The 24,839-nt window shown below is 48.3% G+C and overlaps 3 protein-coding genes across 3 annotated transcripts; all 3 read right to left on the reverse strand.

Moving 5' to 3' along the window:
- Nucleotides 1–1,540: 1,540 nt before the first annotated feature.
- Nucleotides 1,541–9,771, reverse strand: LOC117843722 (uncharacterized). Its single transcript, XM_034724400.2, has 19 exons — nt 8,405–9,771; nt 7,898–8,101; nt 7,278–7,382; nt 7,115–7,180; nt 6,625–6,789; nt 6,246–6,320; nt 6,017–6,168; nt 5,290–5,425; nt 5,125–5,194; nt 4,923–5,050; nt 4,783–4,839; nt 4,143–4,328; nt 3,928–4,020; nt 3,538–3,690; nt 3,377–3,443; nt 3,150–3,286; nt 2,272–2,363; nt 2,130–2,196; nt 1,541–2,017 (listed from the first exon to the last, which is right to left on the reverse strand). The coding sequence occupies exons 1-19, from the start codon at nt 9,665–9,667 to the stop codon at nt 1,853–1,855; spliced, it is 3,381 nt and encodes a 1,126-aa protein (XP_034580291.1). The 5' UTR covers nt 9,668–9,771; the 3' UTR covers nt 1,541–1,852.
- A 3,944-nt stretch (nt 9,772–13,715) lies between these two features.
- Nucleotides 13,716–16,111, reverse strand: LOC117843231 (beta-hexosaminidase 2). The gene is made up of 2 exons (XM_034723801.2): nt 15,156–16,111; nt 13,716–14,996 (listed from the first exon to the last, which is right to left on the reverse strand). Exons 1-2 carry the CDS (start codon nt 15,970–15,972, stop codon nt 14,056–14,058), a joined length of 1,758 nt encoding a protein of 585 aa, XP_034579692.1. The 5' UTR covers nt 15,973–16,111; the 3' UTR covers nt 13,716–14,055.
- A 524-nt stretch (nt 16,112–16,635) lies between these two features.
- LOC117842294 (L-type lectin-domain containing receptor kinase SIT2-like) lies at nt 16,636–22,872 on the reverse strand. Its single transcript, XM_072291601.1, has 3 exons — nt 20,534–22,872; nt 19,674–19,687; nt 16,636–18,404 (listed from the first exon to the last, which is right to left on the reverse strand). The coding sequence occupies exons 1-3, from the start codon at nt 22,513–22,515 to the stop codon at nt 16,747–16,749; spliced, it is 3,654 nt and encodes a 1,217-aa protein (XP_072147702.1). The 5' UTR covers nt 22,516–22,872; the 3' UTR covers nt 16,636–16,746.
- Between the last annotated feature and the right edge of the window lie 1,967 nt (nt 22,873–24,839).

Consider the following 24,839-nt stretch of genomic DNA (forward strand, 5'->3'; position numbering starts at 1 on the left):
TTTGGAAGTTCCCTTTGACATGGAAGTTGAGCTAACAGTTGACCACCCGTTCAGGCCTTCTTTTTGCAGAATGAGCACTTGAGGAGTTCAAGGTAACAATACGTCAATAACTGGAGTGTTAGCGTTATGATTTTTACACTAGGAGACAAATCTAAACCCTGAAGCATCTTTGCTTTACCTTTGAGAATAGCAACAATTCTCTAGCCGGTTGAAACTGAAGCAAGCATGATGGCAAAGGCTTTCTTGATCTCTCGGAACTAAAGAGACGGCACTGCTAGTTTAATGAAACAGGTCTTCTCTTTGCATACCACAATGTACTGTTAGGATTAACAAAGCTACATTCCTTGGTAAGCAACGGGCATATTTTCCCTTCATAACTTGAGAAAAGGTCATCGTCATGACTCATGAACACGGACCCCTTCAACTCCAAAGGCTTGCCTACCTCACCTATCAAAAAGGCAAACTTTGTCAAATTGTGGCGCGTCATTCCACCAAATAAACTATGTTCAGCTTGCTGATTGAGCAATAGGATAGAGCACCCACATTGGCCATAGTTTTATAGTCAGGATGACTCCAAGAAGGCTATGGCTCGTAACCTCTTGTTTCGTAGCATGGCAGATGCCCTGTTTGTCGCTGTCAAGGTGCATTTCTTTGTCGAGCTCGGTGGGGCTACCTGCGCCAACATGACAAGAGACCACTTTTTGGGCAGCAGCAAGGTCAAGAAAGATGGCATCTTGGCATCGGTCCCGGGGGTTGGTTTCAGATTTGTCTTTGTGTGATGGAGCCGCCATGGAGCAGGAGGAGATGGACATATTCCAGCCGTGTTTTGGGAGGTAACCCTCTCGCGACCAATTCTAGCTCATTGCTGACGTCAAAACTTTTCGCAGCGAAGATTATCTGAAAGCTACCTTTGGAATTTTTTGCCATTGGTTCCTTTACGGTGACGAATGCACCTGCTATGTGGTTGTGTACTTCTATTGATTTGTTGAGAAGAAAACCCAAACAAGGACTATCTGGCTATAGGGAGCTGGGACGATAAACAAAAGCAGCATCGTAATGCATGCTCCTTCAAATCTAGAAAGAACATGATACGGCTGCATATATCTAAAACGATTTCGGTTGGGGCTGCCATTTCCAGCTCCCCAGCCGTCGGGAATCTTCAATTCCGCCGCAGATTTCTCGATGCCACTCGTATGAAGACAAGGCCGCCATGCACATGTGCGGGCATATCAACGTTCAACGGATAGAATCGTGAAGTTATTTTTCTTTCAACACATGTTAAGGTAGCAAATTTCAGAAGCCACACAAAAGGTAAAGCCACGTTCGAACTATCATCTGTTCGTAGTGGCTTTTTAACTCGATGCCATGCTCGACGGCTTTAACACAAGCTGGTAAACGTTTCGTTTTTCTCAATTACTAACCACGGAGCATGCACAACTTCAGCATTTCCAAACTGGGCATATCTCAAAAGTTTGCAAGAAAAAATTGGCAAATAAAATGACTACAATTAACGGGCATCAAAGCGATGCAGAAGGCAATCTCACTCAAAGTACAATGATCTCATTACCAAAACTGATGCAGCATAGGTCCAACCCAACCGACAACAAACCTCACCATTTCCCTTACACCTCTGTTGCCAGCACGTCTCAAAACCATATTTTGAGTACATGACAATATACACTCTACATCAAAACCATGTATGCAACTTCCAATTCCTCCAAGCGACCGATGCATTCACAAATTACCCCACCCAGAAAAAGATTCAACACAAAAGAATTGCCTGACAGTAACAATGATGAAATATCAAGAAGAAGAAAAAATGCAGCCCGGACCTTGCAGCGGCAAAAAACAACTATGTCGATAAGATGGACTGTAGCAGGAGCTGCTGCTGCGGTTGCAAGTTGGAAAATGTTGACGCGAGAAAATCTGGAGGTAAAGTCTGCTGGAATCGCCTCAAGATATTGACCATCTTGTTTTTTGTTTCATCTGTAGCAAGCTCTGTCCCAGGGCACAAAACCTGCAGATTGTACAAGGACAATCAATGAGTTCATCCATAACAGTTAAGTCAAACATAGTTATCGCTACAAATTTACAACCCTACCAAATTAGAGTACACATAAAAAAATTACCTCTGCAAATATTGAAATAATTTTCAGAAGATACTGATTCTGAGGGCCAAGAATTTCTCCATCCGACCTGCAAGCAGAAATGGTTATTATAAACCGCAAATGGGATCCACCTTAGTTGGCAGATTTCCAGTCAAGAACATACCTCTCCACCATTGAGCAAAGTTGCTCATGTACAACTTTAGCTTCAATCTTATCATCTTTTATAGGCAAGCAACTAAGCCATGCTGGAATAACCTGAGAAGACTGTATAGGTCAGTTTCGAAAAGTATCATCCACAAGCACAAATAACTATCCCCTGGCAAAGCTACAAGTGCAAAATTAGGCTTCAGACACCACGCAGTACAGTTAGAAGCTGAGAGGTGTTCAGTTTGAGGAATGGGTGGTCCATCAGACCATAACCTTCTCACTCCTCACATTTTTGTTTGGTTTGGGAAATAGGATGAGTTGATCCATCACCACCTCATCCCAACAAGCACATGGTTAACTTAATAATGAAGAATTGGCTTAACCCACCAAAATTCATGGGATGACTCCATAGACCATTCCATCCTAGACGAGGAGACTCCTCAAACCAAACACCCTATTAGGGTTTCAGTGTGTCCCTTGCTCCTCACTCTCAGTGTCCACGCTCTCAGTCTCAGTGCGGTGAGAAGAAAGGAGAAAAAGGGTTGACCCTTTTCAGGAATGAAAGAGTTACAATCAGCACCGTCTTAAGATTTTCAATTCCAGATTTCAGGCTTCACGCTGCTAAGCCAGCCTAGTACTGTGCCTCAGCCTCCAAGAGCAGGTACACCTTCCTATTACCCCCCCTCCTTCCCACATGAACTACTGCCTACGGCACACCGAGCAATTTCTGGAAACATGCCGTCACAATCGGTAGGCAATAGATACAACCTCCAAATATTCATCCATTACCAACAACTAAGCCCTTGTCTCTAGCAAGTTGGGGTAAGCACATAACAAGAAAATGTTGGCCATATCATCAGAGGAAAAAAAAGACATTGAGAATAGAGCATATACCTGGGCCGCGTCAATGCCATCCCGATGAAATTGACATATTTTTCCAAGTGCCGAAACAGCATTGTCATAGGCCATAATATTGTCTGGAAGTCGTGCTTCAGGATGTCGGATAACATTGTTTAACTTTGATAGGGCCTCTGAATTCAGAAGCATAACATGGTTGGATTAGTTGTAGAATGTTGAAAAAAAAGCAAAACATGTAAATACTGGAAATATAAAGAAACTACCTCCAACTAGAGGGCGAAAAACATGACCACCAAACTCAGCACATACACCCACACCATAGACAGCAGCCTAAATGAAGAGGTCCAGCATTATATCAGTGTCCAATGAGACCGAGTAAAACGGGAGAATGGGTCAAGGGAACATGATAGAACAAAAAACAGACCTGCCGGACATCTGAATTTTCATCGTTTGCTGCCTCCAAAAGGAAAGGAAGGTATGTATCATAATACCTCAAAGCTGATTCACGGCATTGCTCCGCAACATCATCAAAGATACAGATAGCTATCCTTCTCTCCTCGGGTGTTTTATCTTTTCCCTGCGAATCAAAACATAGGGTACCAAAATAAGTAGGAATAAAACATCAAACTGAAAAAAAAGGTTGGAGCATAACACTGCACAACAGGAATAAGCATGAAAAAACATGCCAATAACTAATGAGAAGAAACCCATTCGATTCATGTACATAAACTAGCATGCAGTAACTGAATGCTCAATAAATAACAATAGAGAGCTCACACAAATAAACAATCAGGTCAGGGTTCAGTTAGCTTACCAACATTGGCGTAATGTACACAGAGAGCTCATCAAAGAACGGCAAGAAAGAAGCTTTGAAGGTTTTAATCAAAGTACCAAGGCACTCGCTGACCTGAAAGTTTAAATATGTTAAAAGAAAATTAATAGGTAAATCATTTAACATAACATGCCAAAGACAGTTTTCTCAGTATGACAAAACAGATAAAACTTCAAATCATTTCAAAACAAACAAACCTGATCAAATACTTCCTCCTCCTGTTCATTCTCTTCTTTGAGTAGCTCTCCTTCATCAGCATCAAAATCTTCCGCTTTTGTTCTTTCTGTACGTTCCCTTTTCCTGGTTGCGCTGGCTATAATGACATTTTTAATCTCATCCGAAATAGCTCGTACTTGGGTTTCATCGAGCAAACGACCAGAAAGCTGCTCATGAGTAAGATCAATGGAAAATTGAGTCATAAATAAACCATTCAAGAAAATAGAATATTTAAAAACCCATGCGAAGAGAAACCAACAGAACTATAACACATATTCTTTCACCCACTGAACATAGTGAAATGATCCCTTTCTTGTCTTTTTGTGGTTATAAAGTGATAATCACGGGCAAGCACATGTTCACATATGCAGATGCACAGATTTCAGAATTGTAAAAGGAGCAAATCTGCGAGCACAACTTTCAGATAAAATCTGCGTGCACTTTATAAGTTTCATTCTAACTAGACAACTTTCAGATAAAATATGCTAAGATATACTTATTTGATAACATAGGGGTAGGTTAGGAAAAAAAGGTGAGGTCCTAAATATACAAGTGAAGCTTTAGGAAGAATCTCAATCATGGATTCAAATTATGAAGCATAGATGGTGTAAATGCACAAACCTGCATGCACTCATTTAATGAGTCCAGCATGGATGAGCACATTTCTGTTTCTGGCTCCTGCACAAAGGACGCAAAAAGTTCAGGTGTCAGCATGGGTAAAAGAAATAATAATTCAACTACTGAGATATCTTTAAATAGACCTTGTGAAGTGCTTCAACAAGAGCTGGAATTACGTAGTCAGACAACTGTTTAACATAAGACTCGTCACGGCCTTGAGCCTGTCCTTTCTCAACAGCCAACTTTGCCGAACGTAAGAGTTCCGGCATTGCTGCACAGATGTTCAGAATTGTAAAAGGAACAAATCTGCAAGCACAAATAAATCATAGTGTAACATGAAAATACCCGCAACAGCAGCTCTTCTGACTTCTTCATGGAAGTAAAACTTCAGCAGAGGGACCAACGTGGGGGCAACCTACACGTAAATTTGTATCCAATGATATATGCTGGAAAGGGGCAGCTGAAACTTGAAAGAATTAGATATTGGATATGTTTAGTGCAATAATGAACCTGATCAATCCATGGGAAGAAACCCTCCTTAAGCTCATCAGCATAACAGCACAGCATGTTGCAAGCTGTTGCTTTCTCTTCCAGCACACTAGTTCGGATTCCTATTCTCTTGTCACCAAGTGTGATTGTTTCAATGCTGTATAAAACACAAATTAAGGGTAAGGGTAAGTGTAAAAAAAATCATACAAAGTTAAAAGTAGGATGCTCTCCTTGTGTCAGCAGAAAGGTGAATGAATAGCAAAAGCTTGGCATCATCAATGAAAAAAACCAAAACACATGAAAAAACTCCATAAATGACAGTGTAAATGTTCTACCGACTATAGGCACAGTAAATCTAAAAGCTTGTGTACGGTTCATATCATTTCATACTGCAAATAAGTTTAAAATTAGAATGCTAAACTGATGATTTTGCAGCTTAAAACGAATTTCTTCTAAATTTTCTCCTTTGTACATTCTCCTGGATACTTCAGATACGGGCATATAAAAAGTCATTTAAACAAAAAATTGTACATTCTCCAGGATACTTCAGATACGGGCATATAAAAAGTCATTTAAACAAAAAGACAAGCATCAACCATGGAATTAAAAAGATTCCATATTTGCAACTGTACAAGAGCGAGAAAGGTATAGATATTTCTAAGTGGAAATAGTCCAACATAGTTGTCAGGTTTGCTAACCTAAATCTCTAATAAAGTAGATAAAACATTGCAACAGAATGATAACAGACCTATCGTCATCTGATTCTATTTCGTCATCTGATTCGGCTGAAGTAATTGTCACATCGGGCTTCAGCTGAGCAGACTGAAGCAATGGTGGCATAACAACACTCATGTAAGGAAGGAAATCCTGCCCAAGACATTTGCATAGCCTGGCCCAAGCCTATCACATGTGGTGGTAAGTGTTAGATATATATTTGAAGTGTTGTTAAGCCTAGTTTCAGATGCTTTGAAACATACCTGCAACATGTAGCTGGTAATTGGATCATCAGTTTCCATTGGTGTTCCTTGCAAAGCCATAAGTACTTCCATAACCTAGTAAAGGGCAGATGATTAGAATAATAACACTTCCTCAATTAAATAAAATATTACAGCTGATTGCACATTTAGACTTAAAAGTGCAAGAAGAAGAAATGACAGCCATAAATAATGATTTTAATAAACAGAAATAGACATAATTTTTCTGAATTCCGATAAATTAGCAGGAAAAGCTTGAACAGTGAAACGGTTCAAGAATACGAACAGTGGTTACAGATCAATCACAAATTATTTGCAACAAAATAGAAGTACATAATTTGCAAGCTGGAACATAACATTACAAGTGAAAGAAAAGGCTAACCTGCCTCGCGTCGTCTCTGAACTTGTCCTTACCCACAGCCATTCCTACCAAACTAATACACTCCATGGACTTGGCACGGAGCATCCTATTAGACTTGTCAGTTGCATTCATCAAAATAGCTTTTAGGTATGGCATGACAGCATCATAGTATTTCTTGAAGTGCTCCTGCAAGGCAAACAAACAAAAAGTTATCATAATGCTATCAGCTTGTTATCAACAGCAGGCAAGACAGCACTAAAACAATTTGTTATAATTGGTCAGCTATAAAAAAGTTAGTCAAATGCTATAAATTTGTTAATAGGTGCTTCTGCCACTCAGGAGCAGACAAATAAAAAGTTTAGTCAAATGCTATAAAATTGTTATCATTACCAAGCTATACAGCACTAAAACAATGAGACAACCCCATGATACATGTGATACATGACGACAGAAATCCATTATGCACATAACAAAAAAAAATGTATCTATGCACTCCCAGGCGAACAGTTACCTGTGATGAATCTGCCACTGAAGCTAGGGCTGTCAATGCTCCCTCTTGCACCATTTGCTTGCCATTCTAGAAATAACATGAGAAGTTAGCATGTTTACTACCCAGAATAACGAATATGCACAAAGCAAAACTGAAATGTAAATCAATACAAGTAAACATATACCTGAAGAAGGACAAGTAATTTGTTGACGATTCCATCCAGGTAAGGTGTCAAAATTTCCGGTGTACAGTTCTCACTGAAGTTCAGGATCGCAGATGCAGCATGTGCCTGTCAACAAGAAGATTCATACAGGAAGTCAATATAGGTTGCTTTTTCCTAAGATGCATGACATAATAGATGCACATGACTTCTGATTGAGAATAGAGACATAAAGAGTTGCGTAGACTTAGCATCTCAATAAACGCAAAACACTTCAACAGCGTTCAATTCAAGAGTCTTAGTTTTCAAAAAGAAATGATAAAAAAGTCAAAGTTAATCAAGCATCTACAAAATGCTACCTTCTAGTAACATTTACTTGTAATGGTGATGATGGACTTACTAACTTGCCAGGTGATTAAATTACTATTTATTAAAGAAAATTATTAGCTTGAAGCTAAATAGAACTTCGTTTTTAGACATTCATGTGTTAACTGCCCACAACTATTTACAAAGTTTTGTTTCAGTATGCACGAACAATAACTTTCTTGATCCACATCAAGCCAATTGATGCAACATTAATTCTAGAATAAGCATTAACAAGTTGAAGATATGAGATCAAGTTTTGCTAAAATAATAGAACTAACCTGAACTCGTGGGTTCTGGAAATCATCCATAGCGTTCGCCAATGCAGGCAACACTTTCTGGTGGTAATGAACTTGCAAGTCTGGGCCCAAATCCGTAGAGAGCTGACCAATGGCATTGATTGCAGCCCATCTCACACGTGGGTGAGGATGTTGGAACCCATTCAATATCATCGAGACAACTTGTTCCAAATTTTTAAGCATAACCTGCCAGCAAAAACAGCAACCAATGATAAGATGGCCTTGTCCAGCTATTTTCCTAAACATGAAATCGAGAACAGATAGCATAATGTGGTTTAATAGTAGCCAACAGCTCTTATAGATTTGGCAATTTAGTATTTGTCACCGCTTCTACATGTAGTGTTCATTATCCCATTTTCCCAATTCCTAATTCAACATGTCAGCTCAAGAAATCCATTTTACCTATCCAAAACAGCAACAATAAATATCTTTTGAGTTGAACAACAGATTGCTGTATACTAGCCATACTTATAAAGTTATCATGCTAACCTTTGCACATCCTTCCGCAATCTGTGCGAGTGTTATGAGCGCAGCATGGTGCTTCTGCCACTCAGGAGCAGACAGGTACTGTGGAAGCAGCTCAGATGCAATTGGCACAATTGCATTTCCACCAATGGCGATGGCAAGGCGGTCAAGGCACTCCTGTGCCACTCCATAGTTGTTCCCTTCACCTGCATCCTCATCTTCGGTTTCAGCAGAGTGCCAAGCAGGGTCATCCTCGACATCAAGCAGCATCTGCATTAGCACTGCAAACAGCCTGCCGACAAACTGCGGGAGTCGACGCATCATTCCCGGTGCACGCTCCCTTGCCTCAGCAAGAGTAATGACAAACTCAACCGCCAAGTGCCTGGTCCCATCTTCCAGCTGTGCAGCCTCAGCAACTTGTAGCATTGCTCCCACCACGTCCGCAATCTGCCTCCGTAGGAACCTTGGCTCTGCGCCAGCCAGCTCAACGAGCAGCTCCAGCGCCTCCTGCGCCGAGGCCTCCTGGCCAGAGTTCAGGCAATCCGTGAGCGCCCTCATCATAGCCGGGAGCAAATCCTGCATCTTATCCCGATCGGCGTTGGTTGGCAGGCACTGGACGAGGTTGACTGCGGCACCCAGGGCCGCAATACGCACATCAGGGGATGTGGGGTGCGCCAGAGCGGCGGCGAGCAGGTTGTGGATAGTCATCAGATGGTCGAGGAGCGATTCAGCGATGTAATCCGCCAGCCTCGCGAAGATAAGCAGCGCCGACTCCTGAAGGTTGGGCGCCTCGGGCCCCGACGCGGCGCGGAAGAGGAAGGGCAGCAGCTCGGCCCAGGCGTTCTCGGGCAGCAGCGAGGCAGCGAGCTCGGAGATGGCATCGCAGACCTTCTTGGCGATGGGCTTGGGGGGATCGGACTGGAGCGCGGAGAGGAGGTGCGCCTTGAGCGCGGACTGGCCGGCGAGGGAGAGCTGCGGCCAGAGCGGCGCCGGGGGCGAGGCGTTGTTGGCGGACGCGTCGGAGGACGGGGTCGGGGAGAGGACCTTGCGGAGCAGGACCCCCGCCATGGCGCGGAGGTCGGCGGCGGTGGCGGGCGACGCGAGCGATGAGGCGAGCCGCAGCGCGAGGGGCTCCGGGTGGGAGGCCCGGAGGCGGTGGAAGGCGGCCTCGGCGGCGGAGCGGTCGGTGTTGGAGGACGACATGAGGGTCGACAGCAGCCCGTCGAACGCCGCCGGGTCGCCCCCCAGCAGCGCGGCGGCCGCGGCCTGGTCCTCGGCGGACGCCATCGGATCGGGGTCGAATCCGGGGCGCGCGGCGGCGGCTAGGGTTTGAGGGGGGATAGGGGTCGAGCCGGTGGTGGCGGCGGCGGCGGGAAGGGGAGGAGGGTGGTGGAGAGAGAATTAGAGACACGGCCTCGGGTTGGGTTTAATATTATATGGGTAGGGTTTGGGAGATGCGTGCGGCTCGCTCGTCGCGGGCGGGCGCGGCGGGGAGAGGCCAGGCGACCTGGTGGCTGGTGCGTTTGGGGTGGGTGACTGGGTGGGGCAACCGCCGCGACGCGAGATGAGAACGAGACGAGAGCAGCGCGCTCGCCGTGTGGTTTGGTTGCAGGCCGCCGGGGTCGGGTCCGGCTTGGCGGGGTTCGGGCACCGCACGACGGTTTCGCGGGATTCCCTTGTCCCCGTCAGCTTTTCCATCGTCCCCCGTGGATTTTCGCATCGACTCGCCGATTTCTGCGTCCGCCGAAACCGACCGCTCGGCTCGTCTCGGTTCGGCACCCGCTCGTGCCCCTATGGCATCCGCCGCTTCGCCGATGCTTCCTTTTCCCTGCCGCGCCGCGTCTTTTCGGCGAGCGGGCACGGGGGGTTCTGGGTTTTACAGCTGGGGGGTGTGAGCTGGGCGCGTGGATGGAATGGATGGACAGGAGAAGGTGGTGACGCCCATGGAGGGCCATGATTGGGCATTGATGGGTACAGGCAGCCGGCCGGGCGCCATCTTCCCCGCGTCATCATTGATGCACGGCTCAGGGGAACAGCAGCGGCCCAACAGGGCTCGTGCAAGCTGCTGGCAATCTTGTGGGTTGACTGATTTCCGGTACGAAGAGTGGGAATGTTTTGGTTAGCTATCAATGGTGTGTAGCACGTAGTACAATAGTTACGTGTGCATCACCGTATCAATGCAAAACAAGTGGTGAACATACGGTGATTGAGATCCCGTGTGTTCATTCCCAGGGATTATGATTTCGTTTTTTGAATTTTTTCGGTCCTCAATAAAAACACCAAATTTCACGAATTCCAGCTGAAATTTGGACTAAAAAGGTAAATCTTTCAACGAAGAGAACAAAATTCCGGGCAAACAGTTATTTCAGTCACCATCGAAAAGACCAAAATTTCACGAATTTCAACCGAAAATTCACGAATTTCGATCGAAAATCTACGAATTTCAACCAAAATTTTGAACCATGTTCATTCCATTCCTTTTCGATAGAGGTGTTGTTTGCTCCATAAATTGCGACGCAAAAGCAAGCATACCCCGTAAAAGTTATTAAAGTAATGAGAATTTGGCATGACGTCAACAAAGTAACGAGAAACTGACGTAACATTAAGCCGTTTACAAAATAACGGAAACCGACATGGCGTTATGCTTTTAACGAAGCAGACAGAAACCGACGTAGCGTTAAACCGTTAACAAACAAACAGAAAAACTGGCATGGCGTTATGTCGTTAGCAAAGTAACAAGAAACTGACATTGCGTTAGGCCACCGACATTGTTCGGTTCCCAAGAATAACGGAAATGGAAAGTGGGAAGCTTCCACTAAAGGAGAAGACGACACATAGAAAGAGGAAGGTTGTTGTACGCAGTGGAGCTGCATCTTCTGACGTGTCGTAGCTATCGTCATCGACGGCTATCACGCATTATGTATCACTTCTGCTTTGGCGGTATCATTTAGCATCCGTGGTAATCTGTAGAATGTAAGTTCCGTCAAACTACCACCAAGCAAATTACACATGCTACCCTCAAGGTAAACCAACTTGCCCTCTTTAGCCTCCTCGTAGCCTCGATGAGTTCCATTTCCCTATTGCATGCGGATGCTGGTAAGCATCACACATCATAACTACAAAAGCTTTCTATGAAACCTAATTCACCGGCGCCACGTTCTTGCACTAGTTGAATATTTCATATTAAGATCGCAAGATATACATTGGCTTGGAGGGATTCACATATTAAACGGCTAGGCAATGCAATCTAATTACATTATAAAAAAATGTGACCAAACATTATCGTAAGTTAACCGTCATGATCAGATTTGGCCTAGACGCGCCCCCTCCCCGAGGGTTTCTGAGCCGCCGCTGCCGTCGCAACCTCCCTCACCTCCACCACCGCTGGTCCCCCTCCCTTCCCACCTCCGTCATCTCGCCAGAGGTCGGAGGGAGTGGGGATCCATCTCTCTAATAGTTTTCTTAGTAGATCGAGTTCAGTTTAGGGTTTAGGTTTCTCCATGCTGAATTTCTCGATATTGAAGATTTGTTACCTCCTTCTCCTTTCCGTCAACGGCGAGGAGGTAGGGTGGATTTGGTCTCTCCATAGCGACTCCGATGAAGATGATGGCGGCAACTACGACGTCACCAACTTCCTTGGCATGACGACATGGAGAATTAGGTTTCTGGATGGCGACATCAAGGCGGGGATGATGTTACCATTGTGGAATAATTTTCTCAGCCCCTTCTCCGTTTTCTTATGGTTAGACCTAGCCACGATGAAGGACTTGTGAGAATAAATCTGCTCCTCGAGCCGATTATATTTGGTTTTGAGTTGGGAAGATCAGGTGGTTTTCCTTATTCTTCGGTGGCAGAAGGAAAAATAAGGAAGACACAAGAAAAAAAAAGATTATACTCAATTTCGCCTACAGGAATGTTGGTCGCCATTCTTTGGGCACCTATTCTCAGCCTGTTTGCTGAGTGTTTACCTGTGGGGTTATCCATATGGATCTTCATATATGTTTGGAATTGAGATTTAGAGCTATATGTTGCATAATTACCATAGAGATGAAGAGCAGTTTTATGGGTACACTTGTAATCTTTGTATTCGAGAGTGCTTGTAACGTTAGGATGTACTCAGCTACAATTTAATATAATTTTTCTTTCACCTAAAAAAACATTATCGTAAGTTGATTGAAATTTGGGCACAAATGTCCAATGTGTGTTACCAACCGCATATGTGCAAACCGAAATCTGTCTCATTCACTATGATGAATCATTGACCCCGTTCTTGCGTTCTTCAAGCTCTCAACTTGTCCTTCTCAGAGAATTGAGGGGGCTTTGAATCAACTTAAGAAAAGAGTAGTCTAAAATATGTTTGCTTCTCTCAACACTGGAGTCTTAACTTTTAAATCTCAAGATTAATATGTCCATTTGCATGTTGAGATATAACACACTTTGAAGTCTCGATAAATCATTATTCAGTTTTGCAACTTAAATAGCTCGAATCATGCCAACCTATCTATCAACCACTGAGATGGGCCTCCTCAAACAGGAAAATGAAAAATATGATGCTAGCTAGTTTGATTATCGCGTTCCAATGTCCCTTTCCAATAAAGAGGTCTTTGGTTTGGAAAATGAGATTATCCATCAAACTTGGTCAAAGTTAGACGATTTTTACTTGAGACAAAGCTAGACTAACCAATAATTTGAAAAATACATTTTTGAAACCAGTTTTATTGAAAAGCATAACACACCCAACTAGTTTTTACTGAAAATTCCCCTGGAAAATAACATAATGGTCAAACATAAAACACCCACTAGTTCCTTGACTCAATCCACTGTTCATCCCACTGGATTCACTAAAAACGCCTGCAACATATTCCAGCTGGTCTGAAATCAAGCTGGGTTCAGGTCCAGATTTGAACCAGAGCTCGGTTGGATTTTCGCCTACGTGCAAAGGCGATCTCGTGGCAACAGACCACTCAATCGAAAGCTCCAAACACTGGAATACGTCCGATACGCATAGCTCCTTAATTACAAAATCACTGTCATTCTGTCAATATATATATAGCATAACGTAGGGGTAGATGCGGCGGTGAGCCTCGTACACCTAGTGAACAAATCTGGTTAGCTTGCCAGCCCTTGGATCCCTCTTGTCCACGTATTGGTGTCCCCAGCTGAAAATGTGAAAAGCATCACATGTCACACTCATACCAATAAAAAGCTCCATTCTTCAAGCCAAGCAGCCAGCCAACCAAGTGATAATGCATAATTTTCCACAATGAAGGGCATAAACATTCCCCCAAACAAATAATTGACACAAACAAACAAGCATATCGGCACTCCCCTGAGGTACAAAACAATTCAAACGTTGCATCAGCACTCGAGTTCTTTAATCACATCGAGCTACAAGCAATGGAGCTGCTAATAGCTGGATGGGCCCACACATAAAGCCGGCTTTCAAGGTGCACAAACTCCACTTAACAAGATAACATGCCGTCCACTTCACTTAAATATATGAACAAAAGAACAAACAAATGGTGTTATCTCCCCAACATCGACACGAGAACGGAACAAACTGTATGATCAGCACTCACACTTCAGTTTTTTTTAAAGATAATTTGACACGTAGGATGTGATATAGTATGATGAATAGTTGGCCAACAATTGTCAAAGCTTCGCTTGCCGGGTCGTTACTGGACCGCGTTGCACATCCCGGGGCGTGTCCGGCACCAGAGCGGCTGGATGGGCTCGGCCCGGACCCCTCTCCCCACCATGCGGTTGCGCCAGTCGGTGAGCCGGTCCGTCGCCTCGGCGTACCTCTTCCTGCCGGAGGCGTCGCGGTTGCCGGACCAGAGCGCCTCCGCCATGGCCGAGGTCCTGGGCCAGACCCGGCCGTCCAGCACCGTCGCGTCGACCTGCTCCGTCCACATCGCCACCTCGCCGCCGATCACCAGCCGGGCCTCCTCGGGGGTGAGCCCGTACGCGATGTCGTAGTCGTAGACCCGCTGCCACGTCTTGTAGGGCCCGCACCAGGACCCGCCGCTGCTGTTGAAGTCGCTGTTGGGGTCGTCGTAGATGCTGTTGTTGCCGAGGAAGTCGCCGTGGCCGCAGTCGAGGTAGTAGAAGGACGCCGAGGAGACGATGGCGCGGTACCCGGCCCGCACGATGAGCTTCGTGTTGTTGGGCCCGTTGTTCCACGTCTGCAGGATGGTCGTCGCCGGCGGGATCGCCGACGCGCTCACGTTCACGGCCGCGTCCAGCAGCACGTCCTCCCAGTACACGGCCGTGCGGTTCCGGGACACCACGAGAGGGTGCACCGCGCTGACGTAGCGCTCCAGGAGCTGGCTCAGCGTGGCGCCCCGATCCAGGTCGGCCTGGATGGTGGGGTCCGCGTGCCAGCAGCCCGGGGTGACCTCGTCGGCGCCGGCGTGGTAGAAGCCGTCCGGGAAGAGGGAGGTCAGGTCGTTGACGACGTTGGTGATGACCTCGTACGTCTTGGGCGCCAGCGGGTTGAGCTGCCCGGCGCCCGGCTCCGCCGCGAGACGGTTGTTCCAGTCGCCGCCGGGAAGCCAGAACTTGCCCGCGCAGGACACGGCCTCCGGGTACGCGCCGGCCCACGACGCCGTGTGGCCTAACAACAATAATGTCGAGAGGTTAATTAATTGGGCCGTAGAAACCAAAATCCATGTAATAGAGTAACTGGGCCGCAGAAAGCAAAGCCCACAAAACAGAGGCAGCAGGAAAAGACGGAGCAGAGGAAGCTGGAAAACGAGCAGCGCCCACGGCTTACCCGGCGAGTCTATCTCCGGCACGACGCGGACGCCGCGGCTCATGGCGAACTCGACGATGTGCTTAACGTTCTCGACGGTGTACCGCATGTCCTCGCCGTATGCGCCCTTCTCGGCGAGTTGCGGCTCGGAGGGCAGCTCGATGGGGAACGACTGGGAGTCCGTGATGTGCCAGTGGAACACGTTCATCTTGTTGGCCGCCATGGCGTCGATGGTCCGCAGGATGTCGGCCACGGGGAAGTAGGTCCTACCGGTGTCGAGCATCAGCCCGCGGTGAGGGTACAGGGGCCGGTCCTCGACGTGCACGCCGGCGGCCAGCACCAGCATGTCCCGGCCCCGGTCCCGGCCGTGGCCGGCCCGCCACGCCAGCTGCGAGAACGTCTCTAACCCGCGCATGGCGCCCCACGCGGTGACCGCGGTGACCGTGGCGGCGCCGCCCGTGGCGGGGACCTCCAGCGTGTAGGACTCGTCCACGCCGTGCTGCAGCGGGGCGGCGAGGTCGGACACGGCCAGGGTCAGCCTCGCCAGCGCGCTCCCCGCGGTGACGTTGACCGCCGGCCGGACGACGGGCCGGTACCACTCCGTGACCAGCAGCTTGGCGTAGCGCTCCGCGGCGGAGGCGAGGTACGGGTTCCCGGACGGCGCGACGATGCGGAACGACGGCGACAGCGGCACGGCCGCGTGCGGCTCCGCCCACGACATGGACACCGGCTTGGGCCAGACATTGACAGGGAACGACGCGTCAGCGGCCGCGCGCGTCATCAGGAGCATCGCCGGCCAGCCGAGCAAGAGCAGCAGCCGGAGGAGAAGCGTCGCCATTAGAGCTCTGGATCGAGCTGCTCCGCGCTGCAGATTCTAATTGGTGCACTCCTCGACGTCAAGGCTCTTTGCTATATTTATAAGTGCGGGTGTTATTGTTATCTTAGGAGATAATTGCGCGAGCGGCATAGTGGTCGCTGCTGCCTCCAAGTGGCTCCATCTCCATCAAGTGTTCTACTGTTCTTGGCGCTAGCGTTCGTCTGTTTATGGGCGCTAACTTCTTTAATTAAGATCTTCGTCTCCGGTTGCGTTTCAGATCTGATGCTGGCTTTGGAGTTTACGCTTCTCCGGTTAACTTGCACGGCGGAGTTTTCAGGCCTAAACAACTCGCGTTCAGGCTCCATTTGTACTCGTCCAAGCAGAGATCGCGTTGATTTGACGTGTTCGTCGCGTACCCACTTCGCTCTAGACTCTAGTCTCTAGAGGCGACGCTGGGGCATAGCTGCAACGGCGGGAGTAGTTTACGAGGAAGCGGATAGTGGAAGGCCTGCTGAATTTTGTTTTTATGGGCTGGGAACTGAGTATGATAACACGTTGGCTTCTGCTAGTGTCTTTGCTAGTAAAGTACTGGAACGGAGTTGTTTGTCATCCATTTGGACAAAGTGAGCTTGATTAGGGCTGTTTAATTTGGAAGGCGAAACAAGAAAAACATACAGTAGGGAATCACATAAATTGGAAGGTAGACTTCTTATTTTTTTCAGGATACTCTCTGTTTCTATGCAAAACGTGTCATTCCAGAGAAGTGAAAACACGAGGAGCTACAGAAATAACAGGTCACCTTCCCTCCGACAGAACACTCATAGAGGATACACCAATGCTAGTCTCTGACTGATTAGATGACATGACATACGAATCAAACCCTTCGTTCTGCATCAGCGACATCATGCTGTAGCTCGTATAGCTCGGGGACAGTTCAGGGACCGGCTGGTTGGCGTCCAAGTACTGCACGACTCGTCGCATGCCGGGTCTCACATTCGGCAACGGGTGCGCGCACATCAAGCCCAGCTTCAGCACGAGGGTCACCTCCTCCACCTCATACTTCCCCACAAGCCGCGGATCCACGGCGTCAAGGATCGATCCGTTGCGGTGATGCTCGATCACCCGATCCACCAGCACGACCCTGTTGTTGCGGTCGTCGCGGTCGATAGGCCTGCGCCCACAGGCGACCTCCAGGAGGAACACGCCGAAGGAGAACACGTCGGTTAACGGCGTCGCCTTCCCGGTGCGCACGAGCTCCGGCGCGAGGTACCCCATGGTCCCGACCACATGAGTGGTCTGAGGATCGGCGCCATGGTCGTAGAGCCTCGCCAGGCCGAAGTCACCGAGCCGGCCACTCATCTCGTGGTCCAGCAGCACGTTGCTGGCCTTGATGTCTCGATGGATCACGACCTGCTCCCAGTCCTCGTGTAGATACAGTAGGCTTGCGGCGACACCCTTGATTATCTTGTACCTCTCGTGCCAGGAAAGAGTGGGCATATGCTGATCGTGCAGGTACTTGTCAAGGCTACCATTTGGCATGTAGTCGTAGACCAAGAGGAGTTCGCCTTGGCGTCTGCAATAGCCTAGCAGTTGAACAAGGTTCCGGTGTCGAAGGCGGCCGATGCTCACAACCTCGGCAACGAACTCCCTCACTCCTTGCCTGGAATCATGTGACACTCTCTTTACTGCGATATCCAAACTGGATCCTGGAAGCACTCCTTTGTATACTCTTCCGAATCCTCCGACGCCCAGCAAGTTCTTGTCCTTGAACCCGTTGGTGGCATGAAACAGGTCCTTGTATGAGAAGCGGTGCGGGCCGAACTCGTCCTCCCAATCTTCCCGAACCTCGGCGTACCGGCGCCGCCTCCATACTATCAAGAAGACGGCTGCGAGCACTGCGGCCACGAGCAACGCAGTGGCGAGGGGAAGCATGACATCCAAGACCTTGGACCGTGGCTTCGGACCCACGCGTGGCAGGACGGGGAGCTTGGAGAAGTCGAGAGGTGGAGCTGGTCCGTCAAAGCTGAAGCTCCACCCGAGCACGTAGTGGCGTGTGATGACGACTCCAGTGGCCGAGGAGAAGCCGACGTACATCGTATCCGCCATGAACGTAGAGAGATCGACGGGCACGGAGATCAGAGGCTTCTTGGGCTTTTGCACTTGCACCGGAGCTAGCGTCACGTTGAGCTGCCCGGCCTGGCCGTCGTAGTCGATCCATACTTGCATCGGCTTCCGGCTGTTCAGCTGCAAATCTCTCCAGGCGCCGCCGGCCGCGTCGTCGTAGTAGCCGGCCGGCTGGGGCTGCTCTGAAATCAGGCTGTTGACGTCGACGCCGACGTGGTTGCTGCTGATGTCGCGGATCTCGGGGTTCATGATGGTGTCGAGCTCGACCGCCAGGACGCGATCGCTCGCCGTGCCGTTGATCGCGCCGAGGAGGCCCAGGTACTGCCCCGCTTTGGCCGCGGAGAAGTTGGTGGTCGGGGCGACCACGAAGGCGAGGCCGTGGTCGCTGAGCCCGTCGTAGGCGGACACAATGGCGAACACGAAGCACGTCGAGAAGGACCGCGCCCCCGCCGCGGTGGCGTTCGCCGCCGCCGTTGAGGAGGATGACGCGTTGAGGAAGTGGACGGGGGCCGGGTGGAAGGCGTGTGCTTTCTCCTGGAACGTGGCGTTGGTGAGCGCGAGGAGGCCGCTGGGCGTCACGGCGGCGAGCCCGTCCAGCGTGAGGTTCGCCGAGGCGAAGCCTTGGTAAACAAACTGGCCAACGTCGGCGGACGACGAGGCGACATGGATCAGGAGGATTGGAACGACGAAGGGTACGATCTTGGCAAGCATCTTGTTTTTTACTGGGACACTTCTCCTTGACACCCTCAAAGAGCTTTGCTTAGCCACAACTTCAGTCCTGATATGCTTGCATTGGCAAAGTACACCTACAGTGTTTGACATGTCGAGATCCAGGGTTGGTTGGGTGTTGGACTGCTGGACTTGTGTCCTGGTAAAGAGTGGGTGATGACTGAGTCTTGAGGAACAGGAGAGCTGAAAAGAAAAACTGATTGAAAGATACACCGAGAGGCACGCGCACGCGATCTATTGACAGGTACTGCAACTTCCACGCGTGGATTCATTGATGTCAACGAAAGACCTGTCCGACGCGACAATTCTGCCGTCAGGAACTTCAAAGATGGCTGCTGTTCGAAGTGTCCTGCGAACCTATCCTGGTAGAGTGGTGTTGCCGTGCCCAGCGGGTGAGCAATCGTTGCGCGTGCTAATATCGAAAAGTAATAGCGACGGCTAAATGTTAATTATTTATCCGTGATATAGGTAGTATATATAAATAAATAGTATAGGTAGTAGAAGGGTATTATGGTAAAAAACACAACTAGCATCACTATAATTTTATTTTGACACTAGCATAAAGTTTACTATTTGAAATATCATTTTTTACAATGTAATAATTAATAAATTATTCATAATAATGAACAGTTAGATCTTATATATACTATATGCTACTAAGTAGTAGTATTGCGTAACGTAAAGGAGTCCAGTAAAGAAGCAGGTTTCAATGAAACCATTAGCGTTGCTGCCCGTCACCGGCAAGAAAACGAAATCTGCGATGTGCTAGTAGGCAGTAGCTGAACATCTGGATCGTTTCGGTCGTATGTGTTCAGCTGACACTCTTCAAAAAAGAAGAAGTGTTCAGCTGACTGTTGTACCCTGCTGACTAAACGATGCACTGCTTTGTCAAATAGAACGACCATTCCAGTCAGAAGTGTTTGTTGGATGGACTGCCCGAATTCTTTCACTGGTACTGGTAACACTCAAACACCTACTCTCCGGTTGACGTTTATTAGGATTCCATTCGACCATTCCATGGACTGCTAGCTCTTCTGTCTCGTGACAGCGAAGCATTTCGACTTCACACAGCAACCGCAGAAGGATCCATTCTCTCGCGGGTCAATTCTGGAGTCCCGATCGATCTTGACACGGATCACGTTTCTTTTTTGCTTTCTGAGCATGCGCATTTGACTGGTTTCATGAACAGCTTCGTGTGAGTGTGATAAGGCCACCCGAAAATGCATGATTGTTCATTGCTGTCATCATCTGCGAGGTGTACCTCATCCTTGAATCCTTTACACGAGTATATTACTAGTATTTAAACGGTTTCTTTTGCAAATAAAAATCAACTGTGTTTAGACAAAATATCTCAACTACACGAATGGTATTGACCAGGTCAGCATTTCAGGCAAACTACTACTGAGATCCTTGACAAGAAAATTTCCAGGTTCATGCCAATAATCCTGCCATTAATAATTGTTTTTGGATTACGGCACCGCGTTTAGTACTAGTTTCTTTTGTTGTTTTCGTTAAGCATAGAGATGTCTCACTGATCCGTGTCAAAGATAAGAAGAATACAGTACTACTGTATGACATAAGACGACCCCCCGCCCCCCCCCCCCCCCCCCCCCCCCCCCTCTTATTAGAGAAAACAGATAAACGGTTACAGTCCCTAACTGCAAGATCATATCACCTTCCTCCAGTGAAATCAGAAACGGCACCTATGCTCGTTGACGACACGCATGACATCATATTCTTGTTGAACTCCCTGCTGTACATCCGCTCCATTCCGGTGAAGCCGAAATACTCCGGTGACAGGTCTGGAAGGACCATATCTCCGTCGAGGTACTGCATGACCTGCCGCATGGTTGGCCTTGCATTGGGCAATGGATGCGAGCAAAGCAGCCCAAGTTTCAGTACCAGAGATACCTCATCAGGATTAAAACCGTCTGGGATCATCGTGTCCGCCGCGTCGACCATCAATCCCCTACGCCAGTGCTCAGTTACCCAATCCACGAGCACGGTGTGGTTGCCGTGCTCGTCTTGCTCAATTGGCCTTCGTCCACAGGTGACCTCCAGAAGGAATGCCCCGAAGGCAAAGACATCGGTCGCCGGAGTCGCCTTGCCGGTATGTCCTAATTCAGGGGCTAGGTACCCCATAGTCCCGACCACATGTGTAGTATGCGCATCGGTTCCATGATCATACAGCCTCGCAAGGCCGAAATCTCCTAGTCGTCCATTCATTTCAGCATCGAGAAGCACGTTGCTTGCCTTGACATCTCGGTGGATGACAACTTGCTCCCAATCCTCATGGAGGTACAATAGCCCAGACGCCACTCCTCTGATGATGTGAAACCTTTGAGGCCAATCCAATAGTGCACCCTTGCTTCGATCGTACAGGTACTTGTCAAGGCTACCGTTTGGCATGTAATCGTAGACCAAGAGAAGTTCACCTTTGCGCCGGCAGTAGCCGAGTAACTGAACAAGGTTGCGGTGCCGCAACCGTCCCATGCTCGCAACCTCGGCGATGAACTCCTTCATGCCCTGCTTGGACTCGTGAGACACCTTCTTCACCGCGACCTCCGTGTTGGACTTGCGGAGAACGCCCTTGTAGACACTTCCGAACCCTCCTGCTCCGAGCAGCTGCTTGTCGCTGAACCCTTTGGTGGCATGGAACAGGTCCTTGTACGAGAACCTGTGCGGCCCGAACGCGACCTCCCAGTCCTCGCGCACCTCGGCGTACTTGATCCGCCGCCGCACCAAGGCGTAAATCGCGACGCCCACGGCGAACACCAGCGCGGCGGACGCTATGGGCAGCACAATCTCCAAGACCTTGGACCGCGGCTTGTTCCCCGCCGGCGGCAAGGTAGGCAGCGCTGAGATGTTCAGCGCCGGGGCCGGCCCGTCGAGCGCGAAGCTCCAGCCGAGCACGAAGTGGCGCGAGAAGAGGATGCCCGTGGCCGAGGTGAACCCGACGTACGCCGTGTCCTGGACCACGTCGGAGAGGTTGACGGTGGTCTGCAGCAGCGGTTTCTTGGGCCTGGACAAGCCTACAGGGGCCATGGTCACCGTGATCTGCGTGGCGGCGCCGTCGTAGTCGACCCAGACCTGCATGGCCTTCCGGCTGACCAGGCTCAGGTTCCGGAACTGCCCGGTGCCGTCGTCGTAGTACCCGGCGTCCGCCGCGGCGCGCGACACCAGGCTGTCGACATCGACGCCGACGTGGTTGCTGTTGATGTCGCCGAAGTCGGCGTTGAAGAGCGTGTCGAACTCCACGGCGAGGACGTGGGAGCTCCGGTTGCCGTTGTTGGTGGTGCTGAGCAGGCCCAGGAACTGGCCCGGCAGCGCGGCGGATAGCAGCTCCTTGTCGGAGGCGACGAAGAACGCCAGGCCGTGGCTGCTCAGGTCGGCGTACGGGCCGTAGATGGCGAACACGAAGGTGGTCGAGAAGGACCGGGCGGCGGTGGCGTTCCGGGCGCCCGGGTCCTGGAACGGCAGCGGGGACGGGTGGAACGCGTGACCCTTCATCTGGATGGTGCCGTTGGTGAGCATCAGGAGGCCGTTCGGCGTCACGGAGGCCGCGCCGTCGAGGGTGAGGTTCGCGCCCTTGAAGCCGTTGTAGACGAACCGGCCGCCATCGCCGCCGGCAGTGGCGTCCGCGCAGCGGCCAGCGGGCGCAAGGAGGAGGAGGAGGAGCAGTGCGGCCAGGTGGAAAGTCTGAAGCGGCATTGCTCCGACGTCGCCGTTGGATTTCTGAATTGTAAACGGCAGGCGCCAGTTTTGGTGCGGCAGTAATACGCAACCGTCAGCATAAAGTTTTTGGAAGTGTCCGATGGGAGGAAAATTCAGGGATCCTCGTGGCGCGTGAGGAACATCACCTACCAATTAAGTTGAAGATTGCGGCGGACTCGGGACTGAAATGCATGGACGGGGCGATTTAGCTGATGGTGTTTCTGTCTGAACTCAGGGGAAGCAATATTTGAACAGGGAAAGGGGACAGAGAGGGGGGAACGGAGAGCGTTGACCCTTGTCGGATCCAACACCACGAAGAGTGCCATGTGCTAGAATTGGCAACCCAGACGCGACTCGCGAGAGCAATCAAGTTTGCGTGCCACAGCCTCTACGCGACTACGCAATCTCTTCTCTTAGTCCCTGTTTACTGTCACATCAAATATTTAAGTACTAATTAGGAGTATTAAATATAAATTAATTATAAAACCAATTGCATAAATGAAGACTAATTCACGAGACGAATCTATTAAACCTAATTAATCCATGATTTGATCATGTGATGCTACAATAAATATGTGCTAATCATGGATTAATTACGCTTATAGATTCATCTCGCGAATTGGTATCAACCAATCGGGTCACATCGGATGTTTATATATACCAATTAGAAGGACTAAACGTGAACTAATTATGCAACTACAGCAATTCACTGGCCACACTGCTCCTCCTCCTCGCAAGCATGCTCAAAATGATGATATCTACTACAGCAAAGGTTCGACAAGGGCAGCATTACTAGCAGCAGGGGGAGCTATCAAGATATTTTCCTCTGCGAGCATATTAGAACTGTATAAGTAATTTGCTCCTTTGTAAATAAGATTCATTATGTTGCTCTAAATAATTAAAACTCATCGGCGTGTACGCTTGTGGCTGAAGGGATCCACAAATATGCTTTTGCACTTGTGAGACCACCGGGACATCATGCGGGAACAACCCAAGTGGCTTCTGCATATTTAACAATATTGCTATTGCAGCTTCACACTTGTTGGAGAAATACGTGAGTTTTGTGTGCTGTGTCCTGAAAGTAACTAGTCAATGGTTAACTTTCCAATTTCCAAGCCATAAGATGCCAAAGTAGAGATAGGATACAAACTGAAATCTTTTTCTGATTCTTTTTTTTATACATGTGTAGAAAATGAGAAAAATACTGATAATATTGGTATGTACATGGTAATGGTACACAGCAGATCTTCTATAAAGATAATTGTGTCTTACTCGTCTCCTTGCACAGGTACAAACTTGAACACTATAGGCAGTGCTTGGGTAAATTGTTAGGGTGTTTTATAAGTTCTTTATCTTACAGGCACGGACAATTCTATCCCTCAACTGACCTAGGAAGTCTTGGCCACATTGGCGAGGGGAATGGCAGGGGTTGTGTTGGACTCATGAGGGTATAAGAGATGCAGATTATATCTATGATTGGGACCATATTGTTTTACCCATGACCGATGAGTTTAGACCTGATATCATTCTAATCTCAGCTGGATATGATGCAGGTGTGCTTTGGCTAGCCCCTTTGTTTCTCCTTTTCTACCTTAATGAAATGACACGCAGCTCTCTTGCATTATTCGAGGGAAAAAAACTGTCCACACACACAAAGAAACGTCACCTAAAAGCAAACCATATTTTTTCTACCTTGTCTTCCTCTCTCCCAACATCATATGCTTAGGAGAGTATTTCTATTTCTACCCACAAGAATACTGTGTATTCTGTTTTGGCAGTTGAAGGTGATCCTCTGGGTGATTGTAAGATGACTCCAGGTGGATATGCAACCTTGCTTGATAAGGTAGTTTCTTGTAGTCTATTTTTATTCTCTTTTTATTCTTACTCTTGTTCTTCTGACATCCCTCTCTCTATTTAGTTAATTAGGTTTGTTCATGTCGCCATGGTCCTTGAGGGTGGCTACGGCTTGGATCCGCTAGCCGATTTTGTTTCTGCATGTGTGAAGGTGCTCCTGGGTGATAGGAGTGATATCAACTCTCAAATAACAAGTTTACCATTTGACACAACAGTGAATATGGTGACGGAGGTATGCATTTTTACATCATTAAATATATAAAATAGTATCTAGATTAGAATTCATAAATTTCATAAAAGAATGCCATGGCCTATGGCCAATATTGTAGATAAAATTATGACAGAACATGCTAAACGAAATTCTTTGATGCAGGTCAATTAATAAGATTGTTTATGCTTTTATGCAGCCCTTTACATCACTTGCATTGCTTTGCTTAGTATGCCAGCAAAATCAGTTGCTAACAACA

This window comes from Setaria viridis, chromosome 2 (assembly GCF_005286985.2).
Source record: "Setaria viridis chromosome 2, Setaria_viridis_v4.0, whole genome shotgun sequence".
NCBI classification, from domain to species: Eukaryota; Viridiplantae; Streptophyta; class Magnoliopsida; order Poales; family Poaceae; genus Setaria; species Setaria viridis.